The sequence below is a fragment of the Emys orbicularis genome, chromosome 1 (genome assembly GCF_028017835.1).
Source record: "Emys orbicularis isolate rEmyOrb1 chromosome 1, rEmyOrb1.hap1, whole genome shotgun sequence".
Classification (NCBI taxonomy): Eukaryota; Metazoa; Chordata; order Testudines; family Emydidae; genus Emys; species Emys orbicularis.
In genome coordinates this window covers 372,133,576-372,155,752 of record NC_088683.1, presented here as the reverse complement: position 1 = coordinate 372,155,752, position 22,177 = coordinate 372,133,576, and the positions used below count along the sequence as shown (strand labels likewise).

At 46.4% G+C, this 22,177-nt stretch overlaps 2 protein-coding genes across 2 annotated transcripts; one reads left to right on the top strand and one right to left on the bottom strand.

Moving 5' to 3' along the window:
• The first annotated feature begins 7,978 nt into the window (after positions 1-7,978).
• LOC135883980 (olfactory receptor 52M1-like) lies at positions 7,979-8,926 on the top strand. The gene has a single exon (XM_065411260.1). The coding sequence runs from the start codon at positions 7,979-7,981 to the stop codon at positions 8,924-8,926; it is 948 nt and encodes a 315-aa protein (XP_065267332.1).
• A 12,252-nt stretch (positions 8,927-21,178) lies between these two features.
• LOC135894824 (olfactory receptor 52K2-like) lies at positions 21,179-22,177 on the bottom strand. Its single transcript, XM_065423197.1, has one exon. The coding sequence runs from the start codon at positions 22,175-22,177 to the stop codon at positions 21,179-21,181; it is 999 nt and encodes a 332-aa protein (XP_065279269.1).

Below are 22,177 nucleotides of genomic sequence, written 5' to 3'. Positions count from 1 at the left end.
GTTGGGGCAGGGAAGGGGGAGAAAGACAAACAAGAAGCCAAATCTTGTTCAATTGCTTGCGGTTTAAGGGCTAGCATTTAAAACTTTCTCCGTTTCCCCTAGGTGACCATATGCAATATAACTCTCCTGTGCGTAAGAGCGGCAGAAAGGGAGCAGATGCTGCAAACATCTGGGTACAGATCTGGTCTTTATGCTGCAATGGTGTGTGCTGCAATGATGCCAGAAGAATTAATACTGGAGTGGTGTGGCAAAGAGACATGATTTCTTTTGTTAAGTGATAACAGATTTGGGTGATAAAGGGAACTGGGGAGATGGAATAGATTTATACCATTGCAAGTTGTTTGACCTAGTACCAGATGATATTCAGATTAACAAACTAGCATTAGACAGTATCAGTAGAGCACTTGTTAGATGCAGTAAGAAATGGCTAATTGAGCTCAGAAAGGAGATGTCCATGGGAAATGATCATCCAACAGGGATTTTTCTAGTGGTTCACAAAGGACTCCTGGGACAGTCCTGGAAAGTGTGACTCAGTCTGAAACATTGGATTTCAATTCCAGCTGGGAGAGACTGGGAGGAAATGAACCGAGAGAGAGAGAAGAAATCCAATGCAAACACTCATTTAGTCTCTATGCTTCCTATAGGACCTCCCTTGTTCCAGGGCAGCTTTGGGGGGAGGGCAAGGCCTCTGTTCCCAGGACAGAACTCCGACTGCACTCTATCTACAGGAACAATCTGTTGGTGTTGCTTTTACTGAGACTGTTTCCCGAAGCGACCCCAGTGACTGTGATGCGTTGGCAGGTTTCTGAGTGGGAGCAGAAGTGGAATCCCAGAGTTCACACTTCCCAGGAGCGGGGAGCTCACAAACTCCAGCTAGATCTGACAACCTCAGATTCACCTTGAGAGGAGAGTAAAGGCTCAGGCTCCCTCTTCCTGCCTTTCCCCTGCATCCCACCCAATGAACATTCCCTGCCATAGTGATAGACCATTTCCCTCTTGGCATGACGGAGAGACCATGGTTATGGCAGGGAAGTCAGGACTCCTGGGTTCTGTCTATAATCCTTCCATTCAAACTCTGTGAGACATTTGCCAATTCATTTCTCCCTGTGACTCAATTTACCTATCTGTATAATGGGGATATGTTCATAGTGACTTTCCTTTGTTAGGAGTTTTGAAGATCCCTCAATGAAAGGTGCTGCCCAGTATGATAATAGTTACTGAGTGCTGATCCCAAAGCAACAGCCCTGTGTACTTGCAGAAAGTCCTTGTGTCTCCCCTCAGTCATCTATCTCCAGATCTGTCTGTCTGCTATCTACCCATCCCTCCTGGGGATTTACAGGGTATCAGACCCTATGGAGACCAAGGCACTATCCCTAGTATTCTTAATAATCAACTATAATTTTTAAATATACACAAATACACAGAGCAGCCAATTCCTCTCTAAATCAGTGGAGATCCCAAGAGTTGTCATCTCCCTTTGGGAAGGGCCAGTAATTGCTGTTTACTCCTAAAGATGGATGAAGAGCACAGAAGAGCAGACAAGCCTGTCTCCAGGCTATTTGCATTCAGATGCCCGCTTCTCCCCTAGAGGTTGAACAAATCCCACTGGGACTGCCAGAGGTATATTATAAACAGTGCACACCCTTGTGTTGGCTCTTGGTGTGGGATATTGCTGCAGATGCTGGGGTGAGAGAGGTGTGGGACACGTCTACCTGAGAGGGATTCCCAGGGAAGCCACTTCTTTCTCAGAATTCACAGGTACCCCACTTCTTGCTGAGGAGCTCACCTGCTCGATAAATGCAGTGTTATGTGAGCATGATGGGATAGAGCAGTGGTTTTCAAACATTTTGCCTGGTGACCCAGTTGAAGAAAATTTTTGATGTCCGCGACCCAATGGATCTGGGGATGAGGGGCTTGGAGAGGGGCTCAGGGCTGGGGCAGAGTGTTGGGGTGTGGGGGTGATGGCTGTGGGTTGGGGCCAGAAATGGGGGGTTTAGGGTGTGGGAGTGGATTCTGGGCTAGGGCAGGGGTGGAGGTTTGGGAGGGAGTCGGGGCTCTGGGCTGCAGGTGCAGGCTCTGAGGTGGGGCCGGGGATGAGGGCTTTGGGGTGCAGGAAGGGGCTCCTGGTTGGGGGGGGCTAAGGGCTGGGGCAGGGGATTGGGGTGTGGGATTGGGGTGCGGGCTTACCTCCAGCAGCTCCCAGTCAGTGGTGCAGTCAGGGTGCAGAGGCAGACTTCCCACCTGTTCTGGCACCGCAGACTGCACTGTGCCTTGAAAACAGCCAGCAGCAGGTCCGTTTCTTAGGCGGAGGTGCGCAAGCAGCTACACGCGGCCCTTACCCGCAGGCACTTCCCCCCCTGCTCCCATTGGCAGGATGGAGCCAGTTCTCGGGGTGGGGGCAGTATGCGGAGCCCTGTGGCCTCCCCTGCCTAGTAGCTGGACCTACTGCTGGCCACTTCCAGAGAGCAGCGTGGTGTCAGAACTGGTAGGAATTATCCTGCCGTAACCAGGCAGCACCTCTAATGGGACTTTTAACAGTCCGGTCGACGATGCTCACCAGAGCCACCGAGACCCAGTCCCTTCCATTCTGTGACCCAATTCTGGGTTGTGACCCGCAATCTGAAAACCTCTGGGATAGGGAGTAGGACTGTGGTTCTTTCCACTCTGCACAGCCATTAAACATCCTAGGACCCATTCTACTGGTGATGAGTTTGCTCCAGTAACATGGACCAAAAGGTCACTCTTTTCTATGAACCCCCATCTGCTGGCTGATGACCTCAAGCCCCAAGGTGGCTGCATTTCAGTGGCAAAGTGGATCATTCAGGAAGAAAAGTGTTAATAAATGTACAATACAAGGCCAAATTTTGAGGCCGTGGCCTGTACTTTGCTAAGACCCCACTGAGGTAAAGCTCCCCTGGGGGAAAGAACTGACTAAAGACGTCAGTCATCAGCTATGTGTTAATGCACAGACACTGTCACCTCCTCCTCCTGAATTTCAGTCCAAATGCTTAAAATTTGGCAAACTTATAAGCAACTGAATATGAGGTCTCCTAATTGAAGCTGTCAGACAGCCTTAACTAATGGTGCCACCAGCACCACCTACAACAGCCAATCCATTTGTGAATCCCATTCAGCTAAGCTCTTTGCTCCAATAATGTCAGTGCCAAGGAGTTCCACAGGCCAAATATGGGGTATATAATTTTTTTTTCTTTTATCAGTGTTATATGTTCAGACTTTCAATGTAACAGAATGTTTCCTTGTTCATGTGTTGTGACACTTTCTTTATTGATAGATTTATAGTGCAGAAGGGACCATTAGATCATCCAGTCTGAATTTCTGTATAACACAGGCCATTAAATTTCATACAATAACCCCTGTATTGAGCTTCATAACTTGAGTTTGACTAAGGCCTGGTCTAGACTAGGATTTTACATCATAGAATCATAGAGTCACAGGGTGAGAAGGGACCACAGTGGTTCTCTAGTCTAATCCCCTGCCAGATGCAGGATGTGTTCTGTCTAAACCATCCAGGACAGATGACTATCCAGCCTCCTTTGGAAAACTTCCAGCAAAGGAGCTTCCACTACCTCCCGAGGCGTCTGTTTCATTGTCCTATTCTTCTTACAGTTAGGCAGTTTCTCCAGAGATTTCATCTAAAACTTCTGTGCTGGACTTTGAGCCCATTGCCTCTTGTCCTGCCTTCTGTGGCCAGAGGGAACAACTTTTCTCCATATTTTTCAAGTACCTGAAGACAGCTATCATGTCATACTTAAGCTCCTCTTTTCCAAACTAAAAATAACTAGTTTCTTCAGCTTCCTCTTATGGCTTGTATACCATCCCTTGGATCATCTTTGTTTTTCACCTTTGGATCCTTTCCAGTTTCTCTACATCCTTCCCATACATTAGTGACCCAAGCTGGTCACAATACTACAGCTGAGGCCTGATCAGCATCAAATAGAGGAGTACGATCACCTCCCGTGACTTGCATGTTAATGCAACACAAAACTCCATTTTCTCTTTTTACACTAGGAGACATGTCCACACCCCTGACAGGTGTAGTTATATCAAGCTTACACCAGTGTAAACAGTATGAGGTCGACGGAAGAATTATTCCATTGTCCTTGCTACCACCTCTCAGGGAGGTGGATTACCTACGCCGATGGGAGAACCCCTGATGTCAGTGTAAGTAATATCTACACTGAAGCGCAACGGCAGAGCTGCTGTAGCATTTTAAGTGTAGACAAATCCTCAAGCAGATCTTCCATAAAAGCTTCCAGTCTGGATCTGCAGATATGGGGAGTTGGAGAATCCACCACTTCCCTTCGCAGTTTGTTCCAACGGTTAATCACCCTCAGTGCTAAACATTTGGCCCGTATTTCCAATGGGTTTCAGCTTTCAGGTATTGGGCCTTGCTCTGCTTTTCTCCACTAGATTACAGACCCCATTAGTACCCATTATTTTCTCCCCTGGAAAGTCTTGCTTGATCATCTTTTTGATAATATAAATAGATAAAGCTCTTTAAGTCTCTCCCACTGTCCGGCATTTTCTCCAGCCTCCATTCATTTTTGTGGCTCTATGCTATACCTTCTCCAATTTTCAGAAATGTGGACCGCAGAACTGCACACAGTCAGTTTCTCCAATGCCATGTGCAGAGGCAAAATCCTTCCCCTGCTCCAACTCACCACTCCCCTGTTTATCCATCTGAGGATCGCATCAGCCCTTTTGGCCACAGCATCGCACTGGGAATTCACGATGAGCTGGTTGTCCACAATGTCCCCTAAATCCTTTTCAGTGTCCTTGCATTTCGTAATACAGTGCTGTAGTCTGTGCGTCCTGCCTGCATTCCCTGTTCCGAAAGGATAATTTTGCATTTGACTGTATTAAAACATTTTGCTTGCATGGGCTCCTCTTATCAATGCACCGTATCAATCAGTATGCCTGCCCCGGGCTCCTCATTGTATCCACTCTGCCAATCTTTAGGTCATCTGCAAATTTTATCTTCAATGATTTTCTATTTCCTTCCAAATCATTGATGAAAATATTGAATAGCATCGGGCCTAGAACTGATCCCTGCAGAACCCCGCTAGAAACACTCCCATTCGCTGACAATGGCCCATTGACAACTGCTTTCTGAGATCTGTCAGTTAGCCAATTTTTAATCCACTTTACATGTGCTTTACTGATATTAGCAAAAAGAACAGGAGTACTTGTGGCACATTAGAGCATAAGCTTTCGTGGGCTACAACCCACTTCTTCGGATGTTTACTGATATTGTAGACTGTTCATTTTTTTATCTGAAAGTTTTCCCCTAATTAATCAAATGTCTCTTGTCTCTGGATCCTTTCCAGTTTCTCTACATCCTTTCTATACATTTGTGACGAAACCTGGACATAGTACTGCAACTGAAGCCTGACCAGCACCGAGTAGAACAGTACTATCACTTTCCATGACTTGCATTCTATGCCTCTGCCAATGCAACTGAAAATTGCATTTGCTTTTTTTTTTTTTTGCAATAGCAAAAAAATCCACACCCTGAGAGATGTAGCGATATCATCCTAACCCCAGTGTACACAGTGGGAGGTCAACGAAGTTTGTCCTAATGGTCAGTCGCCCTCAGTGCTAAACATTGGTCCTTATTTCCAGCTGAAATACGTCTGATGTTTAGCTTCCACCCATTGGGCCTTGTTCTGCCTTTCTCCTCTTGATCTAAGAGCCCATTATTACTATTTAAGATAAATACATGAATTTCTTTCAGTCTCTCTCTCACTGTCCAGCATTTTCTCCAGCCTCCAAAAATTTTTGCGGCTCTTTCCTGCACCCTCTCCAATTTTTATGCATCCCTTTTGAAAGGTAGACCCCGGGACTGCCCATCGTTCGTTTCACCAATGCCAGGTGCAGAGGTAAAATCTTTCCCCGGCTCCAACTCACCATTCCCTTTTTTATGCATCCAAGGATCGCAACAGCCCTTTTGGCCACAGCATCACATTTGAAGCTCATGATGAGTTAGTTGTCCACAGTGACCCCTAAATCCTTTTTGGGGTCCCTGCATTTCATAATACAGTGCCCTAGACTGTTTCACTATATTAAAACATTTTGTTTGCACGGGCCCAGCTCACCAAACGCTCCATATCAATCGGTATGGCTACCCTGTCCTCATAATTTTAACCCCTCTGCCAACCTTTGGTCATCTGCAAATTTTATCTGCAATGATTTTCTTTTTGCTTCCAGAAAATATTGAATAGCATCAGGCCTAGAAGTGATCCCTACAGAGCCCCACTAGGAACACCCCCATTTGCTGACAATGGCCCATTGACAACAGCTTTCTGAGATCTGTCAATTAGCCTGATTTTAGTCCATTTGACATGTGCTCTACTGATATTGTAGAGTGTTCAATTTTTTATCTGAATATTTCCCTGTACTAAATCAAATGCTGCTGAGAAATCAAAGTCTATTGCACTTGCATAGTTCCTTGATCAGCCAAATGTGTACTTGCATTAACGGATGAAATTCAGTTTATTTGACAGGACCTTTTTTCCACAAACCATTTTGTTGACTGATATTAACTATATTCCTAGATGTTTTTTAACTAATCTCATACCAGCGATTCCATTGTTTTCTAACCTGGTCAAATCTTCTTCTTTTTTATTTCCCTTTATTTTTTAAAAATAGTTTACATTTAAGACATTACTGTCCTGTATTTGCCTTTCTTTTGGTTTGGATCTGCTGATTCATTATTGCATACTTCTGGTTCCAAATGAGATGTGTGGCTAATCGGTCAGTTCATATCTCTGGTGTTCATAATTCTAAGGTTCTACTGTAGATGCTGTTTAACATCTTGACAGCTAATGGTCTTGGAAGTATTTTATCACCTTATGTGATATGAGTGCCTCATACTGCTTCTTTACAAATGCAGAAAAAACATATTTCTCAAACCCATCTACCTTTTCTGCAACAATAACGAGTTTCCTTTCTCCGTCTAATAATTGCCCTATACGTTTTCTAGGATTTTTTTTGTTCTTAATATAGTTAATAACATCCTTTTTGTTATCCTTAGCCCTGCAAAGCATGAATTTTTCCCGGATGTCTTTAATGCCCCATATCAATTTTTATAACTTCTGATTTGGATTGATTTCTATCTATTTTTTTCTTTTTCCCAGGTGTTATATATGAATTACCCCCACCCTAATTGCTACCTGCCCTTTCCCACTGAACCGGGTTTTTAGCCAAAGTTGTCCACTTTCTAGACTGTGGAATCCTGGCTTTCTGACTTGAAGAAGTCCCAATTTTCAATCCCATTTTTCTTTCTAAATATTTCCTCCCAATAACGTTTGCTGATAATTGGCCTCAGCTTTGGAGAATTAGCCCTTTTGAAGAATTAAGTGTCTATAGATATTACTGGTTGGGAACTGTTCTTTGTTTGTCAATTTGAATTTAATCAGTGTCATCCTTCATTTTCCTCTCTTCTATCATATTCCCCCTTCTTTGTCTCGTCTCTAATCTAAATAGGCCCACTTTTCAGTCTATCGGCATATGGCAGCCTCCCCCATTCTTAGAAATCCCCTTTCTATCTGTTATATCCTTAATAGAGACTGGGTGACCAAAACTGAGCACATATCCACAGCAGGGTATTCTCCATCGCATTCCTTCAGGCATCTGAACACTGTCTTCGGCCACTGCTGTGAATGAGCAGGTGTTTCCGTCGAGCTACTATCAATGATGACCAGGTCCTTTCCCTGAGGTGTGTTCTAGTTGGGTTGTTTGCCCCGGCACGTCTTGGAAAGGGTTTGGTCTTTTTCCACTCTCAGATCTCCCTAAGCATGTGCATGTAGTTTCTCATATTAACTTTGTCTCTCCATCCAGGCATTTGTCCTGAGACGAACACCCTAGACTCCGGGCACATACAGGAAGTCAGTGGAAAGTACGGTACATTCCGGAGACACCGTTCTGCCTCAGATTTGAACACCTTCTCCCATACTCCATGTCAGATTCCAACACAACCGACTTCAACAACCCCTCCACTTTCATCCTGCTGGGCATTCCTGGCCTGGAGACGGCCCACATCTGGATCTCTATCCCCTTCTGTGCCATGTATGTCATAGCCATCTTGGGGAACTTCACCATCCTGTTCATTGTGAAGAGGGAGCCGAGCCTCCATGGGCCCATGTACTATTTCCTCTGCATGCTGGCCATCACTGACCTGGTCCTGTCTACGTCCATCCTGCCCAAAACACTGAGTATCTTCTGGTTCAATTCCAGGGAGATCGATTTCAGTGCCTGCCTCACCCAGATGTACTTCATTCACTGCTTCTCAGTGATAGAGTCTGGAATCTTTGTGGCCATGGGTTTTGATCGCTACGTGGCCATCTGCGATCCCCTGAGACATTCCACCATCCTGACAAACCCCATCGTGGCCAAGATCAGCCTGGCCGTGGTGCTGCGCGGTGGCATGCTCGTAATGCCACATCCCTTCCTGGCGAGGCGGCGGCCTTATTGCAGAACCAACATCATCCCCCACACACTCTGTGAGCACATGGCCGTGGTGAAGCTGGCTTGTTCCGACATTCGCGTCAGTAGTTACTATGGCCTCTTTGTGGTATTCTGCGTGCTCGGTCTGGATGTGTTTTTTATCGCTGTTTCCTATATTCAGATCCTCAGGGCCATCTTCAGTCTCCCCACAAAGGATGCCCGGCTCAAGACATTTGGGACCTGTGTCTCCCACCTCTGTGCCATCTTAGCCTTTTATGTCTCAACGATTTTCTCTTCCCTCACATACCGGTTTGGCCAGAATGTTGCCCTGCATTTCCACGTTCTCATTGCCAATGTGTACCTCCTGGTTCCCCCCATGCTCAACCCCATCATCTACGGGGTGAGAACCAAACGGATCCGGGACAGACTGCTCCAGCTCTTTTCTCATAAAGGGACCTAAAAGTTTTCTTCTGGTTCTCTGGCTCTCAGTCCGAGCTCTGTGCAGCGCTGGCTGGAGAAATGGTCCTGGGCCCTCTTCCCTGAATCACTGACTGGTCAGTCAATGAATCATGAAACTCTTTCTGACCATACTGTGCTGTGGCAGGGTGACAAACTGAGGAATTGGTCTATGTACAACTCATTAATTCATAAGGTTGCCACCTTTGTAATTACTGGTAACTGGACCACTGAAGCACTGCCCCCTACCTCGCCTGTTTCCTGAATCCCCATCTCCTTCTCTGCCTATTCCCTCTGGGCCCTGGCCCTTGTTGCTCACTCCTCCCCTCCATCTGTCATGCACTGGATCATCTCCACCTCCCTCCTCCCCTCAGCTGGGCACCCTCTGCTCCTGCACTGGGAAGGGAGCAGCTGCAGCCTCACAAGGAGTAAGTGTAATGAGCAAGCAGTGCTGGGGCTGACAGGCCAATCAGGAGGAGAGAGGGAATCCAGGAAGCTGTGAAAAGAGCTGAGTGTTAGGAGTAGGGTTGTGTGGCAGATGGTCCAGATTGTTCATCGTACAGTTCGTGGGCCCTAAGGCTGAGCTACAAAATCCTGAGGGAAGAGATCATTGTGTAGCTTATTTCCTTAACTTTCAGTTCCCTTTTGTTCCTCCTGGCTGGGGGCCTGTAGCTGGCAGGGTCCCTGCAATGGGTGTGGGCCCCTGGGGACTCGGGGGCAGGGCAAGGGATCAGTTTTGAAGCTAGGTGGACAATAGCTGAGAGAAGTGGAAGGATAAGCCCCTGCATTAGCTGGGAAGGCGGGATGGTGGGCAGAGGCCGGGGTGGCTTTGGTAACTCACAGGGAGGGAGATATATGGCACACATTCCATTAGCTGGCTATTTACACGTGTACACGGCACCTTATCTGGAAATACAGTATATAGTAGGAAGAGAGCCTGAGACATAAGCCCTTGTTTCAGAGGCCTGGTATGAAGCACAACCTGCTCAGAGAATCTTGCAAAAACACGGATGATACTGGAGAAATACACATTCCTAAGAAGTGCCAGTCACAGAGTAATCACGCAAACACATCCTGATATAAAGTGGTACCAGAATATCCCGATATCAAGGATGGTACAAAAACATTCCCCCAGGATAACAGGAACACACTGACCCCTACTAAAAGATAAGTTCAGAATGACAGTCTGTAATAGAGATGTTTTAATCAAACATGTACATGATGATGGGTGATAATTAGCCACATCAGGGGGCAGTAAGTAACTTGTTTGTGTTGGGGTATAAAGATGTCTCGCAGAGGGAGTATCTTTGTCTGGCCTAGGGAGAAACAGAAATTCCTGCCATTCACTTGTGACGGGCATACATGTATTAGTCTGTGGGATACTGGTACCAGGCTTTGTCGACAATAAAGCTGGCTTGCTGCCTTCATCCCTTAAAGTACCTTATGGTCATTGGATGGTTCATGTGAGGTCTGCTGTGCCAGCTGTCTACTCAGGGCTGGGATGGCACACAGAGGGAACACACACATGGAGTCAAACATCTGTCAGTACAGGTTACCCAGGGGCTGAAGCTGAACAGTGAAGCTGAGTCTAACATACGCTCTGCGTGATGCTTTTGATCATGACATGTAGAAGCTTTTTAATGTTTGGCTGGGATAGGGATGGTATCCCTAGCCTTTGTTTGCCAGAGGCTGGGAATGGGTGACAGAAGATGGATCATTTGATGTTTGTCATTTCTGGTCATTCCCTCTAGTGCACCTGGCATTGGCCACTGTTGGAGGACAGGATACTGGGCTAGACCTGTTACTCATAGAGACTCATAGACTTTAAGGTCAGAAGGGACCAATATGGTCATCTAGTCTGACCTCCCGCATGATGCAGGCCACAAAAGCTGACCCACCCACAACAGAATCCTCCAGCCTGTGACCCTTGCCCTATGCTGCGGAGGAAGGCGAAAAACCTCCAGGGCCTCTGCCAATCTACCCTGGAGGAAAATTCCTTCCCGACCCCAAATATGGCGATCAGTAGAACCCCGAGCATACAGGCAAGATTCTACAGCCGGACCCTCATTTTACCCGCGATGGCACGTTAATGCCTAATTGACTAAAATCACGTTATCCCATCAAACCATTCCCTCCATAAACTTATCAAGCCTAATCTTGAAGCCAGAGAGGTCTTTCGCCCCCACCGTTTCCCTCGGAAGGCTGTTCCAAAATTTCACCCCTCTGACGGTTAGAAACCTTCGTCTAATTTCAAGCCTAAACTTCCCCACGGCCAGTTTATATCCATTCGTTCTCGTGTCCACATTACTACTGAGCTGAAATAGTTCCTCTCCCTCCTTGGTATTAATCCCTTTGATATATTTAAAGAGAGCAATCATATCCCCCCTCAGCCTTCTTTTGGTTAGGCTAAACAAACGGAGCTCCTCGAGTCTCCTTTCATACGACAGGTTTTCCATTCCTCGGATCATCCTAGTGGCCCTTCTCTGTACCCGTTCCAGTTTGAGTTCATCCTTTTTAAACATAGGAGACCAGAACTGCACACAGTACTCCAAATGAGGTCTCACCAGCGCCTTGTATAACGGAAGCAGCACCTCCCTGTCCCTACTAGAAATACCTCGCCTAACGCATCCCAAGATCGCATTAGCTTTTTTCACAGCCACGTCACATTGCCGACTCATAGTCATCCTGCGATCAACCAGAACTCCGAGGTCCTTCTCCTCCTCCGTCACTTCCAACCTATGCGTCCCTAACTTATAACTAAAATTCTTGTTAGTCATCCTAAATGCGTCACCTTACACTTCTCACTATTAAATGTCATCCTATTATTGTTACTCCAATTTACAAGGTCATCCAAGTCTCCCTGCAGAATATCCCGATCCTTCTCCGAATTGGCAATACCTCCCAACTTTGTGTCATCCGCAAACTTTATCAGCCCACTCCTACATTCGGTTCCAAGGTCAGTAATGAATAGATTAAATAAAATAGGACCCAAAACCGAACCTTGAGGAACCCCACTGGTGACCTCCCTCCAACCCGACAGTTCACCTTTCAGTACTACCCGCTGCAGTCTCCCCTTTAACCAGTTCTTTATCCACCTCTGGATTTTCATATCGATCCCCATCTTTTCTAATTTAACCAATAATTCCTCGTGCGGCACAGTATCAAACGCTTTACTAAAATCGAGGTAAATTAGATCCACCGCATTTCCTTTATCTAGGTCTGTTACTTTCTCAAAGAAGGAGATCAGGTTGGTTTGGCACGATCTGCCTTTTGTAAACCCATGTTGTAATTTGTCCCAATTGCCATTCACCTCAAGGTCCTTAACTACTTTCTCCTTCAAAATTTTTTCCAAGACCTTGCATACTACAGAAGTTAAACTAACAGGCCTGTAGTTACCCGGGTCACTTTTTTTCCCCTTCTTGAAAATAGGAACCACATTAGCTATTTTCCAGTCCAACGGTACCACCCCCGAGTTTACAGATTCATTAAAAATTATCGCTAAGGGGCTTGCAATTTCTCGCGCCAGCTCCTTCAATATTCTAGGATGAAGATGATCCGGTCCGCCCGATTTAGTCCCATTTAGCTGGTCAAGTTTGGCTTCCACCTCTGATACTGTAATGTCAATCGCCCCTCCTTTATTCCCCTCTGTCCTGCTCCCTCTATTCCTAAGCCCTTCATTAGCCTTATTAAAGACCGACGCAAAATATTCATTTAGATATTGTGCCATGCCTAGATTATCCTTAATCTCCACTCCATCTACATGCTTCAGCGGTCCCACTTCCTCTTTCTTTGTTTTCTTCCTATTTATATGGCTATAAAACCTCTTACTATTGGATTTAATTCCCCTCGCGAGGTCCAACTCTACACGGCTTTTGGCCTTTCTCACCGCATCCCTACATGCTCTGACCTCAATAAGGTAGGTTTCCTTGCCGATCTCTCCCCTCTTCCATTCTTTGTACGCTTTCTGTTTTTTCTTAATCGCCCCTTTGAGACGCCCGCTCATCCAGCTAGGTCTAATTCTCCTGCCTACTAACCGTTTCCCCTTTCTCGGGATACAGGCCTCGGACAGCTCGTGCAACTTCAGCTTGAAATAATCCCAGGCCTCATCTGCCTTTAGCTGTCTAAGTATGTTAGCCCAATCCACTTCCCTAAGTAGTTGCCTTAATTTATTAAAGTTGGCCTTTTTGAAATCGTAAACCTTAGTCACAGTTTTATTTCTGTTAATCCTTCCATTTAGTTTAAACCGAATTAGATCATGGTCACTCGAGCCAAGGTTGTCCCCTACAACCATTTCCTCAATGAGGTCCTCACTGCTCACCAGCACCAAATCTAAAATGGCATCCCCCCTCGTCGGTTCAGCTACTACTTGATGAAGGAATTCATCTGCTAGCACGTCTAGGAACATCTGAGCCCTGTTATTGTTACTAGCATTTGTTCCCCAATCTATGTCTGGGAAGTTAAAGTCCCCCATGATTACACAGCTCTTATTAGTTTTTACTTCCTTAAAAACATTAAATAGTTCTCTGTCCGCATCCAGGCTAGATCCCGGCGGTCTATAGCACACCCCAAGCAGTATCTCAGGGGAGGCTCTAGTAGTTCTTTTGCGCAGTGTAATTATTGCCCATACAGACTCCGTCTTATCCATTCCATCACTTATTATTTCTTTACATTTTAGCTCATTATTGACATACAATGCCACACCCCCACCTTTACCTTTTTTCCGGTCATTCCTAAACAGCACATACCCTTCCATACCTGTACTCCAGTCATGACTACAGTTCCACCACGTTTCGGTTATTCCTACGATATCAGGTTTCATTTCTTGGACCAGGAGCTCCAATTCCTCCATTTTGTTACCTAGGCTTCTCGCATTTGTGTATAAACATCTTACCGTATGCTGTCTATCCTTTCTCCCTTTATTTATGCAATTTGGTACGGACCCCATACTGTCCATCCGCCCCCTCCTTCTTATGTCCAATTCCCTACCCCTACCTATATCTGTGCTTATCTCTTCACCCTCTTTTTCAGTGTTGGAATCTGGCGTGGAGATTAACTGGACATCTCCCAACCGTCTCCCCCAAGTTCCTAGTTTAAAGCCCTTTTGATGAGATGAGCCAGCCTCCCTCCCAGAAGTCTATTTCCTTCCCTACTCAGGTGAAGTCCATCCCGTGAGAACAGCTGTCTGTCCCCGAAAGCCTCCCAGTGGCCATACATCCCAAAGCCCTCCTTATAGCACCACTCCCTTAGCCAGCTATTTATCCTCACAATCCTGTCAGCCCTTTGCTGTCCTTCTCTAGGAACAGGCAGATTCCCACTGAAGATAATCTCAGCCTCGACTTCCTTAAGCGTCTTCCCCAGCCTGGCATAATCTCCCTTGATTCTCTCTAGCGAGAACCTAGCCGTGTCATTCGTTCCTACGTGAAGGACGATCAAGGGGTTCTTACCTGCTCCTTTTAGGATCCTTTTCAACCGCAGGTCCACATCCCGTATCTTAGCGCCCGGCAGACAGCACACCCTTCTGTTTTCTGGGTCCGCCCTGGTCACAGGCCTGTCTAACCTCCTCAGTAAGGAGTCCCCAATCACATAAACCTGCCTTTGCCTGGGGGCAGCGCAATCTACTAATCTATCCCCCGTTCCCTGCGGCCGTAATTCCTGTCTGTCTCTATTTTCCCTTATAGTCCCCCTATTGCCATCCTGTATTGTCCCGGGGCCGAGTATCGATGCTGTTTCCATCAACTCCTCCCCCCTGTCTATTGGACTAGCTGCCCTTCTTTTCTTCCTCTGCCTCCCACCATCAGTTACCACCTGCTGCGTCCCCTCCTCGTTAGCCAAACACCCAAACCTGTTCCTGAGTTCTATTTCCCCCTCACTAGCCCTTCTTTTCCTTGGCCTGCTTCTCACGGTCACATGCTTCCACTGCTCTTGTTCTCCCCCCGACATTCCCCCCTCACAGACATAGCCCCTGCTTCCATCTGCACCCCTGAGCATTCCCCTTCAGCCACCCCTTGCCTTTGCTCCATTAGCTGCTCGAACCCCCTTCTAAACTCAACCAGGGTCTCTATCTGCATCTCCAACCCCCGGACCTTTTCCTCTAACAGGGCAATTAGGCGGCATTTCATACAGACATACCTCTGATCAGGTGCCCCTGCTAGGACTATATACATACCGCAGCTGCTACATGCTTTCATCTGCATTGTGTCCCCTGCTGCTTGGCTCATGACTGCTATGGTCTCTGCCTGCAGCCTCTGGGGCAACAGAGCACACCGACCGCAGCACCCTCCTGCCCTTCCACCTCCCCCTGTAAACTCCCACTTAAACTCCCCTGTTAGCAGCCCTGTTGGCCGGCTCCTGGGGGCCGCTGCTCGCTGCTGTTACATTTCCTTTCCACCTTTGGGAAAACCAATTTCCATCATTAGCCCTCTCCCACTGGGCTGCAAGGACCCTCCCCTCTGTCACGTCCTCTGGTTCTGTCAGCAAGTGTAGCTTCAAGTTCTGACGGCTGCACATGATGGAGAAATGCTCGAGGGGTACTTTTTGGTCCCCTACCAGGGGGCCCAGTACCAGGTACACTATTCCTCAGAGGAGGCCCAGTGCTACCTCTGCCAGGTGATGGGGCATGTCCAGAGGGAGTGCCCCCTGGCCCTGCATGGAGTAGCGTCCAGAACTCCCGAGCCCTGGCAGGCTGCCGGCCCCATCATCGCCAGCAACCCTTGTTGCCCAGCTTCCATAGTTGCCCCTCCTCCTTCCCTGCCTACCACTGCTCCTGCTTGGGCCCAGGGGGCAGCCCTACTTGCATGCCCAGATGAGCGTGTGAGCCCCGCCTTTGCTGCGTGGAGTACAGATGTCAGCTATCCACCAATCCCTGGTGGACCTCAAAGTCATCGACCCAGAGGCCCAAGTAATGGTGCAACCCTTTAAGGCCAACTCTTAACTTGCCTACAGCCAAGTTGACTGTCCAGTACAAGCACCTGGGAGCTGTTAATTACCTCATAGCATTCCCAGACCCTATCCTAAAGCCTAAAGTATACCATGTTAATTCTCTAAAGCCCTTTTATTCCTGAAAAATCAAGGCTATCCAGTTTACAGCCCAGGAGAGAGATCACACTGAGTGTCCTGAAGGAGTCTACTATGAAGGAAAAAGCAATGGTGACGTAGAAGACGTGAGCCTTTCCATCACACTTGGGTGTAAGCAGTGACAGCAAATCCAGGCGTTGTGCACCAGCTTCGCACCAGTGTTTTCAGCCACCCCAGGATGGACAGAACGGCGTACCACTCCATTGACACAGGTGATGCTCACACGATTAGAGCCCTACCGGATAGCTCCTCATGTGAAAACTGCAATAGAAAGGGAGATCAAGGACATGTTACAGATGGGTGTAATCTGCCCCTCTGAGAGTCATGGGCCTCTCCAGTAGTTCTAGTTCCCAAACCTGATGGGGAAATCCACTTTTGCGTGGACTACCGTAGGTTAAATGCTGTAACTCGCCCAGAAAACTGTCGAATGCCACACACAAATGAGCTATTGGATAAACTGGGACGTGCCCAGTTCATCTCCATCTTAGACTTAACTAAGGGGTACTGGCAAGTGCCACTAGATGACCCAGCCAAGGAAAGGTCAGCCTTCATCACCCATGTAGGGCTGTTTGAATGTAATGTGCTCCCTTTCGGACTACAAATGCACCTGCCACCTTCCAGAGACTGGTAGATAACCTTCTGGCTGGATCTGGGGAATTTGCAGTCGCCTACCTTGACGATGTGGCTATATTCTCAGATTCATGGGCAGAACAGCTGGAACATCTTCAAACTGTCTTCCAGCACCTAAGGGACACAGGCTTAACAGGTAAGGCCAAAAAATGTCAAACAGGCTTAAAAAGGGTAATGTACCTTGAACACCAGGTGGGTTAAGGTACTATCAACCCCATACAGGCTAAAGTAAATGCTATCCAGAATTGGCCTGTCCCTGAGTCAAAGAAGCAAGTCCAATCCTTCTTGGGCTTCGCCAGGTATTACCGACGATTTGGGGGAAAAAAACAGCCAAATGCAGTTCAGTGGTCTGAGAAGTGTCAAAAAGCCTTTAACCAGCTGACCCTGTACTAAGGGCCCCGAACTTCGACCAACCATTCATCGTAACCATAGATGCATCCGAGCGTGGTGTAGGAGCAGTTTTAATGCAGGAATGACCGGATCAACAATTCCATCCTGTTGTGTTTCTCAGCAAAAAACTTTCTGAGAGGGAAAGCCACTAGTCAGTCTCAGAAAAAGAATACTATGCCATTGTGTATGCTCTAGAGAAGCTATGCCCATACATTTGGGGATGGCATTACCACCTGCAGACTGACCATGCTGCACTAAAGTGGCTTTACTCAGTCAAAGAAACTAACAAAAAACTTCTTCAGTGGAGTTTATCTCTTCAAAACTTTGTATTTGAAATACATCACATTTCAGCAGCCTCTAACAAAATGGCTAATGCACTCTTCCGGAAAGGTTTCCCAGAATCAGCCAGGTAAAAATGTCCCTGTATTCTAAGTCATTGTAGTTCTTTAAATGTGAAAAAGACTGTTTAGTTCTTCATGTGATTATTACTAAAATTAGAGGTGCATGTATCTTATTAACTCTGTTTCCTAAACCTCCAGGAAGAAATCCCAGCCGATGTGGACTCAACCTATTCCAAGCTTGCAAGCACCATCTGTGATTTGGGCGGTGTGTGATAAATGAAGGGGAGGGGGGTAGCTCCATATTATGGACACCCAGTCAACCAGTTAGCTATAAAATCCCTGTTAGTAGCTTTTCTCTACTTGCTTTACAGGTAAAGTGTTAAAAAAGTCCACAGGTAAAAGGAAGGGAGTGGGCACCTGACCAAAAGAGCCAATGGGAAGGCTAGAACTTTTTAAAATTGGGAAAAAACTCTCCCGTCGTCTGTCTGTAGTTGTTCTCCAGAGAGTGGAGACACATAGCAGCAATGATATAAGAAGCTTTAAGCCAGGTATGAAAAATCATCAGATCATACCTAGAATTACTTATTTGAAACCCCCAGATACGTAAGTAGATCAGGAAATGTCCAGGAAGACGTGATTAGGTTTATATCTTTTATTTTGTAAAGCTTGTGGATTCCTCTGTGCTAGCCCCAGGTGCTTTTGTTGTGCTTGTAACCTTCTAGCTGGACCTCAAGAAAGTTATTTTGATGCATAGTCCTCAAAAGTGGTTCTTTTTAAATATAGGAAAAAGCCTAAGTTCCAAATGTATTTTCTTCTTTTTTGCTTTTAATAAAATGTACCTTTTTTTAAGAACAGGATTGGATTTTTGTGTCCCAAGAGGTTTGTTCATAGGTTGTTTAATTAGCTGGTGGCAACAGCTGTTTCCCTTTGTTTTATTTCTCAGCTCTTCCCTGAAGGGGGGGTGAAAGGGCTTCAGGGTACCCCACAGGGAGGAATTCCCAAGTGCACCTTCCTGGGCTTTCAAAAGGGTTTTTTTTTTGCACTTGGGTGGTGGCAGCATTTACCCATCCAAGGCCAGAGAGAAGCTGTAACCTTGGAAGTTTAATAGAAGCCTGGAGTGGCCAGTATTAATTTTTAGAATAATTGCAGGCCCTCACCTTCTGCACTCGAAGTGCCAGAGTGGGGAATCAGCCTTGAAAAGGTCTGACACATGGTCAGAAAGGGTTATGCAACTGGCAGGCTAATTGACGCACATTCAATGTTTAAGACATATTAGAGAACTATATAAATGGTAATTAGAGCTATTCCTTATAAATAGCTAACTTAGCCATGGTAAATGGACTAGAGCATGGAAATATCTCTCAATTGTTAGAGAATTAGAGGTAATACTAACTGGATGTATTTATTTATATCTTGTTAGATGTTAAACATGTAAACAGATGGTTCCTGTCTGTTGCTATATCTGTTGATTCAAAGATCAAAAGTAAATACCAACGTTTAAGTGAAACTTGAGTGTAATAATGTTATTGTCTATATGTTTCTTTGAAGTTTGTAGTAAACTGCCTATGAACCACTTAATGGATAATTGCCCGTTTGCTGATGAATGGAACTAGTTATCTGGATATATATAGAAAACAGGTAATTCTACTTCAAAGCAAGTATTCTTCACTATCATAGCTTGCCAGTGGTCTATAAAGGAATGCTTGGGCCTTGATCCACTCATCTCAAATCTGCTTAAGCTTCATCAGGGGAAGCTCGAGTCACAAAATTGAGGTCTCCAGTTCCATTCTGGATGATCCTGATATTGGACATCAACCTACGACCAGTATTGAAAGAACTCTTTGCAACGTTAAATCTCATCATCTCTACCATGAAACTGACTTAAGAACACTATTCACGTTTGTATGTATAATTACCTTTTAACCAATACTCTCTCCCTTTAAATAAATCTTAGTTTAGTTAATAAGAATTGGCTGTAAGCATGTGTTTGGGTAGGATCTGAAATATTCCTTGACCTGGGGGTAATGTGTCCTATCCTTTGCAATTGGTAGAATTTTCTATATGATGAACAAGATTTTCAGTAATCTTCATCATATTTGATTTGGCTGTCTGGGAGGAACCCCATGACTGGTTTGCTTTAAGGGCTCTGGCAGTGTCCAGTTACTGCAGGACAGAGGAAGGCCTTGGGATATTAACTGGGGCTGCCTCCTACCTGCAGGCAGGCTCCTTGTCAGGCTGCAGCAGCTCCCATCCCAGCCCTGGAGCAGAGGAAGCCCAGTTGTTGTGGGGTGGGAGGTCGAGATTGTCTTGGGATGTACCCCCAGGATGAAGCATAAAAGCTGTTGGAACTGCTGTGCCCCCTAACTATTCAGCTGTGTTGGCCTATCCCCCTGCCCTGCTGGTGATACACAGTCCAGCCAGCCCCTCCAGGCCCTGTTGTCACCCAATAGGACAGCAGGTGGTGCCACACACCCAACTGAATTACCTGAGTTCTTTACCTAAACCACTCATGCACCAACAATGGGGGACCTAGCCCATTTCCCAGATCCACAGCCTTGCACCCCCGCTGGAGTATAAACCCAGAATTATACCATTTTGCCCTGCACAGGGAGCCGTATGGTTCAAACTCATTAAACAATTTACTCCCCACTTGATGTGGGGAAGATATGCAACAGTCCTTGTTCACAAAGTGAAGATTCCCAAGGACTTCACTCAAAAACACATTGGTTAAGATAAAACATAAAACAGATTTATTAACTACAGAAGGATAGATTTTAAGTGATTACAAGCGACAACAAACAGATCAAAGCAGGTTACCTAGGAAATCAAACAAAATCACAATTTAAGACTTATACAAACTAAATAGGATTTGAATCAGCAATATCTCACCCTGACTGATGATACAAGCAGGCTTACAGATTCTTGAGACACAGACTACATCTGCTTTGCAGCTTGGAATCCCCTCCCCCATTCCAAGTCCTTTGTCTTCCAGAGGTTCCGTCACATGTTGAGTTGTGGGGGAGTGACGACAAATCATTATGTCACTCCGCATCTTTTATAGTTTCTTCCAGCTTATTGGAAAGTTTCTTCCAGCTTGCTATGCATGTGACAGGAGGGGTCCACCCCCATTGGTCAAATATTCTTCATTGTCCCCGTGCTCCCTTACACAGAGTCCCGTGTTAGTGAATTCTTCCGAAGATGGGTGTTGATGACAGCAACTAACACTGTCTGGATACTCTGTTGTTCTACCTGAAAGGCTGGTTGTGGGTGTTTCCAGCCTCACACCATACTTAAGTAACTTACACGTAGCAAGATTTCATAACTTCATAGACAATGAAAGTGCATACAGCCCAACGAGGTATTAATGTTTAGCTTATCAAGACTTTGAGAATGATACTTCACAAGACATACTTTGTACAAAACACACCATAATTACATCACCATGGTAAATGAGGGGTGCTTTGAGGTGCAGAGATCATCCAGAGAGTGACAAGGTGAGGGGAGGAGATGAGCGAGCGACAGAGGTGGGGGGCCTTGAGGGGAAGAGGCAGAGCAGGGGTGGGGCCTTAGAGGAAGAGGTGGGGAAGGGTTGTGGGGCTAAAGAGGTCAAGTTACCAGGAATTAGAAAAGTGGCAAACCTATGAGTTGTACATAGACCTATTCCCCAGTTTGTCACACTGACATAGCACAGTAAGGTTAGGAAAGGATTTAATCTGTCTTTGACTGTCCAGCAAGTCATTCAGGGTAGATTACCCAGCACCATGTCATCAGCCAGCTCTGCATGGAGCTCGGTGTGAGACCTAGAGCAACAGGAGAAAACTTTAGGTTCCTTTATGAGTAAAGAGCCCAAGAAGCCTGTCCCTGATCTGTTTGGTCCTCACCCCGTAGATGACGGGGTTTAGCACGGGAGGCACCAGGAGGTAGACATTGGCCATGAGAACCTGTAAATTCAGGGCCACATTCTGGACAAAACGGGACATGAGGGAGGAGAAGAGACCTGGGATATAAAAGGATAAGATGGCACAGAGGTGGGAGCTGCAGGTGCCAAAAGTCTTGAGCCGAGCATCCTTTCTGGGGAGGCTGAAGATGGCCCTGAGGATCTGGATATAGGACACTGTGATAAAAAACACATCCAGACCGAGCACACAGAATATCACAAAGAGGCCATAGTAACTACTGACGCGAATGTCGGAACAAGCCAGCTTCACCACGGCCATGTGCTCACAGTGTGTGTGGGAGATGATGTTGGTTCTGCAATATGACCAATGCCTCGCCAGGAGGAGATAGGGTAGTATGAGCATGCTACTGCGCAGCACCACAGCCAGTCCAATCTTGGCCACCACAGTGATTGTCAGGGTGCTGGAATGTCTCAGAGGATTGCAGATGGCCATGTAGCGATCAAAAGCCATGGCCACTAAGATCCCAGACTCCATCATGAAGAAACAGTGAATGAAGTACATCTGGGTGAGGCAGGAACTGAAATCGATCTCCCTGGAATTGAACCACAAGATGGTCAACGTTTTGGGAAGGATAGATGTAGGCAGGACCAGGTCGGTGACAGCCAGCATGCAGAGGAAATAGTACATGGGCCCATGGAGCCTCGGCTCCCTCTTCACGATGATGAGGATAGTGAAGTTCCCCAACAGGGCTATGACATACATCGTGCAGAAGGGGATGGAGATCCAGACATTGGCCACCTCCATGCCAGGAATGCCCAGAAGGATGAAGGTGGAGGGGTTTGTGAAGTCGGTTGTGTTGGAATCTGACATGGAGTAGGGGAGAAGGTGTCCAACTCTGAGGCCAAATGGTGTCTGCTGCAT

Coding starts and splice junctions, on each gene's coding strand:
- LOC135894824 (XM_065423197.1), bottom strand. CDS start 22,177: ATGCAGCAGACACCATTTGGCCTCAGAGTTGGACACCTTCTCCCCTAC.
- LOC135883980 (XM_065411260.1), top strand. CDS start 7,979: ATGTCAGATTCCAACACAACCGACTTCAACAACCCCTCCACTTTCATC.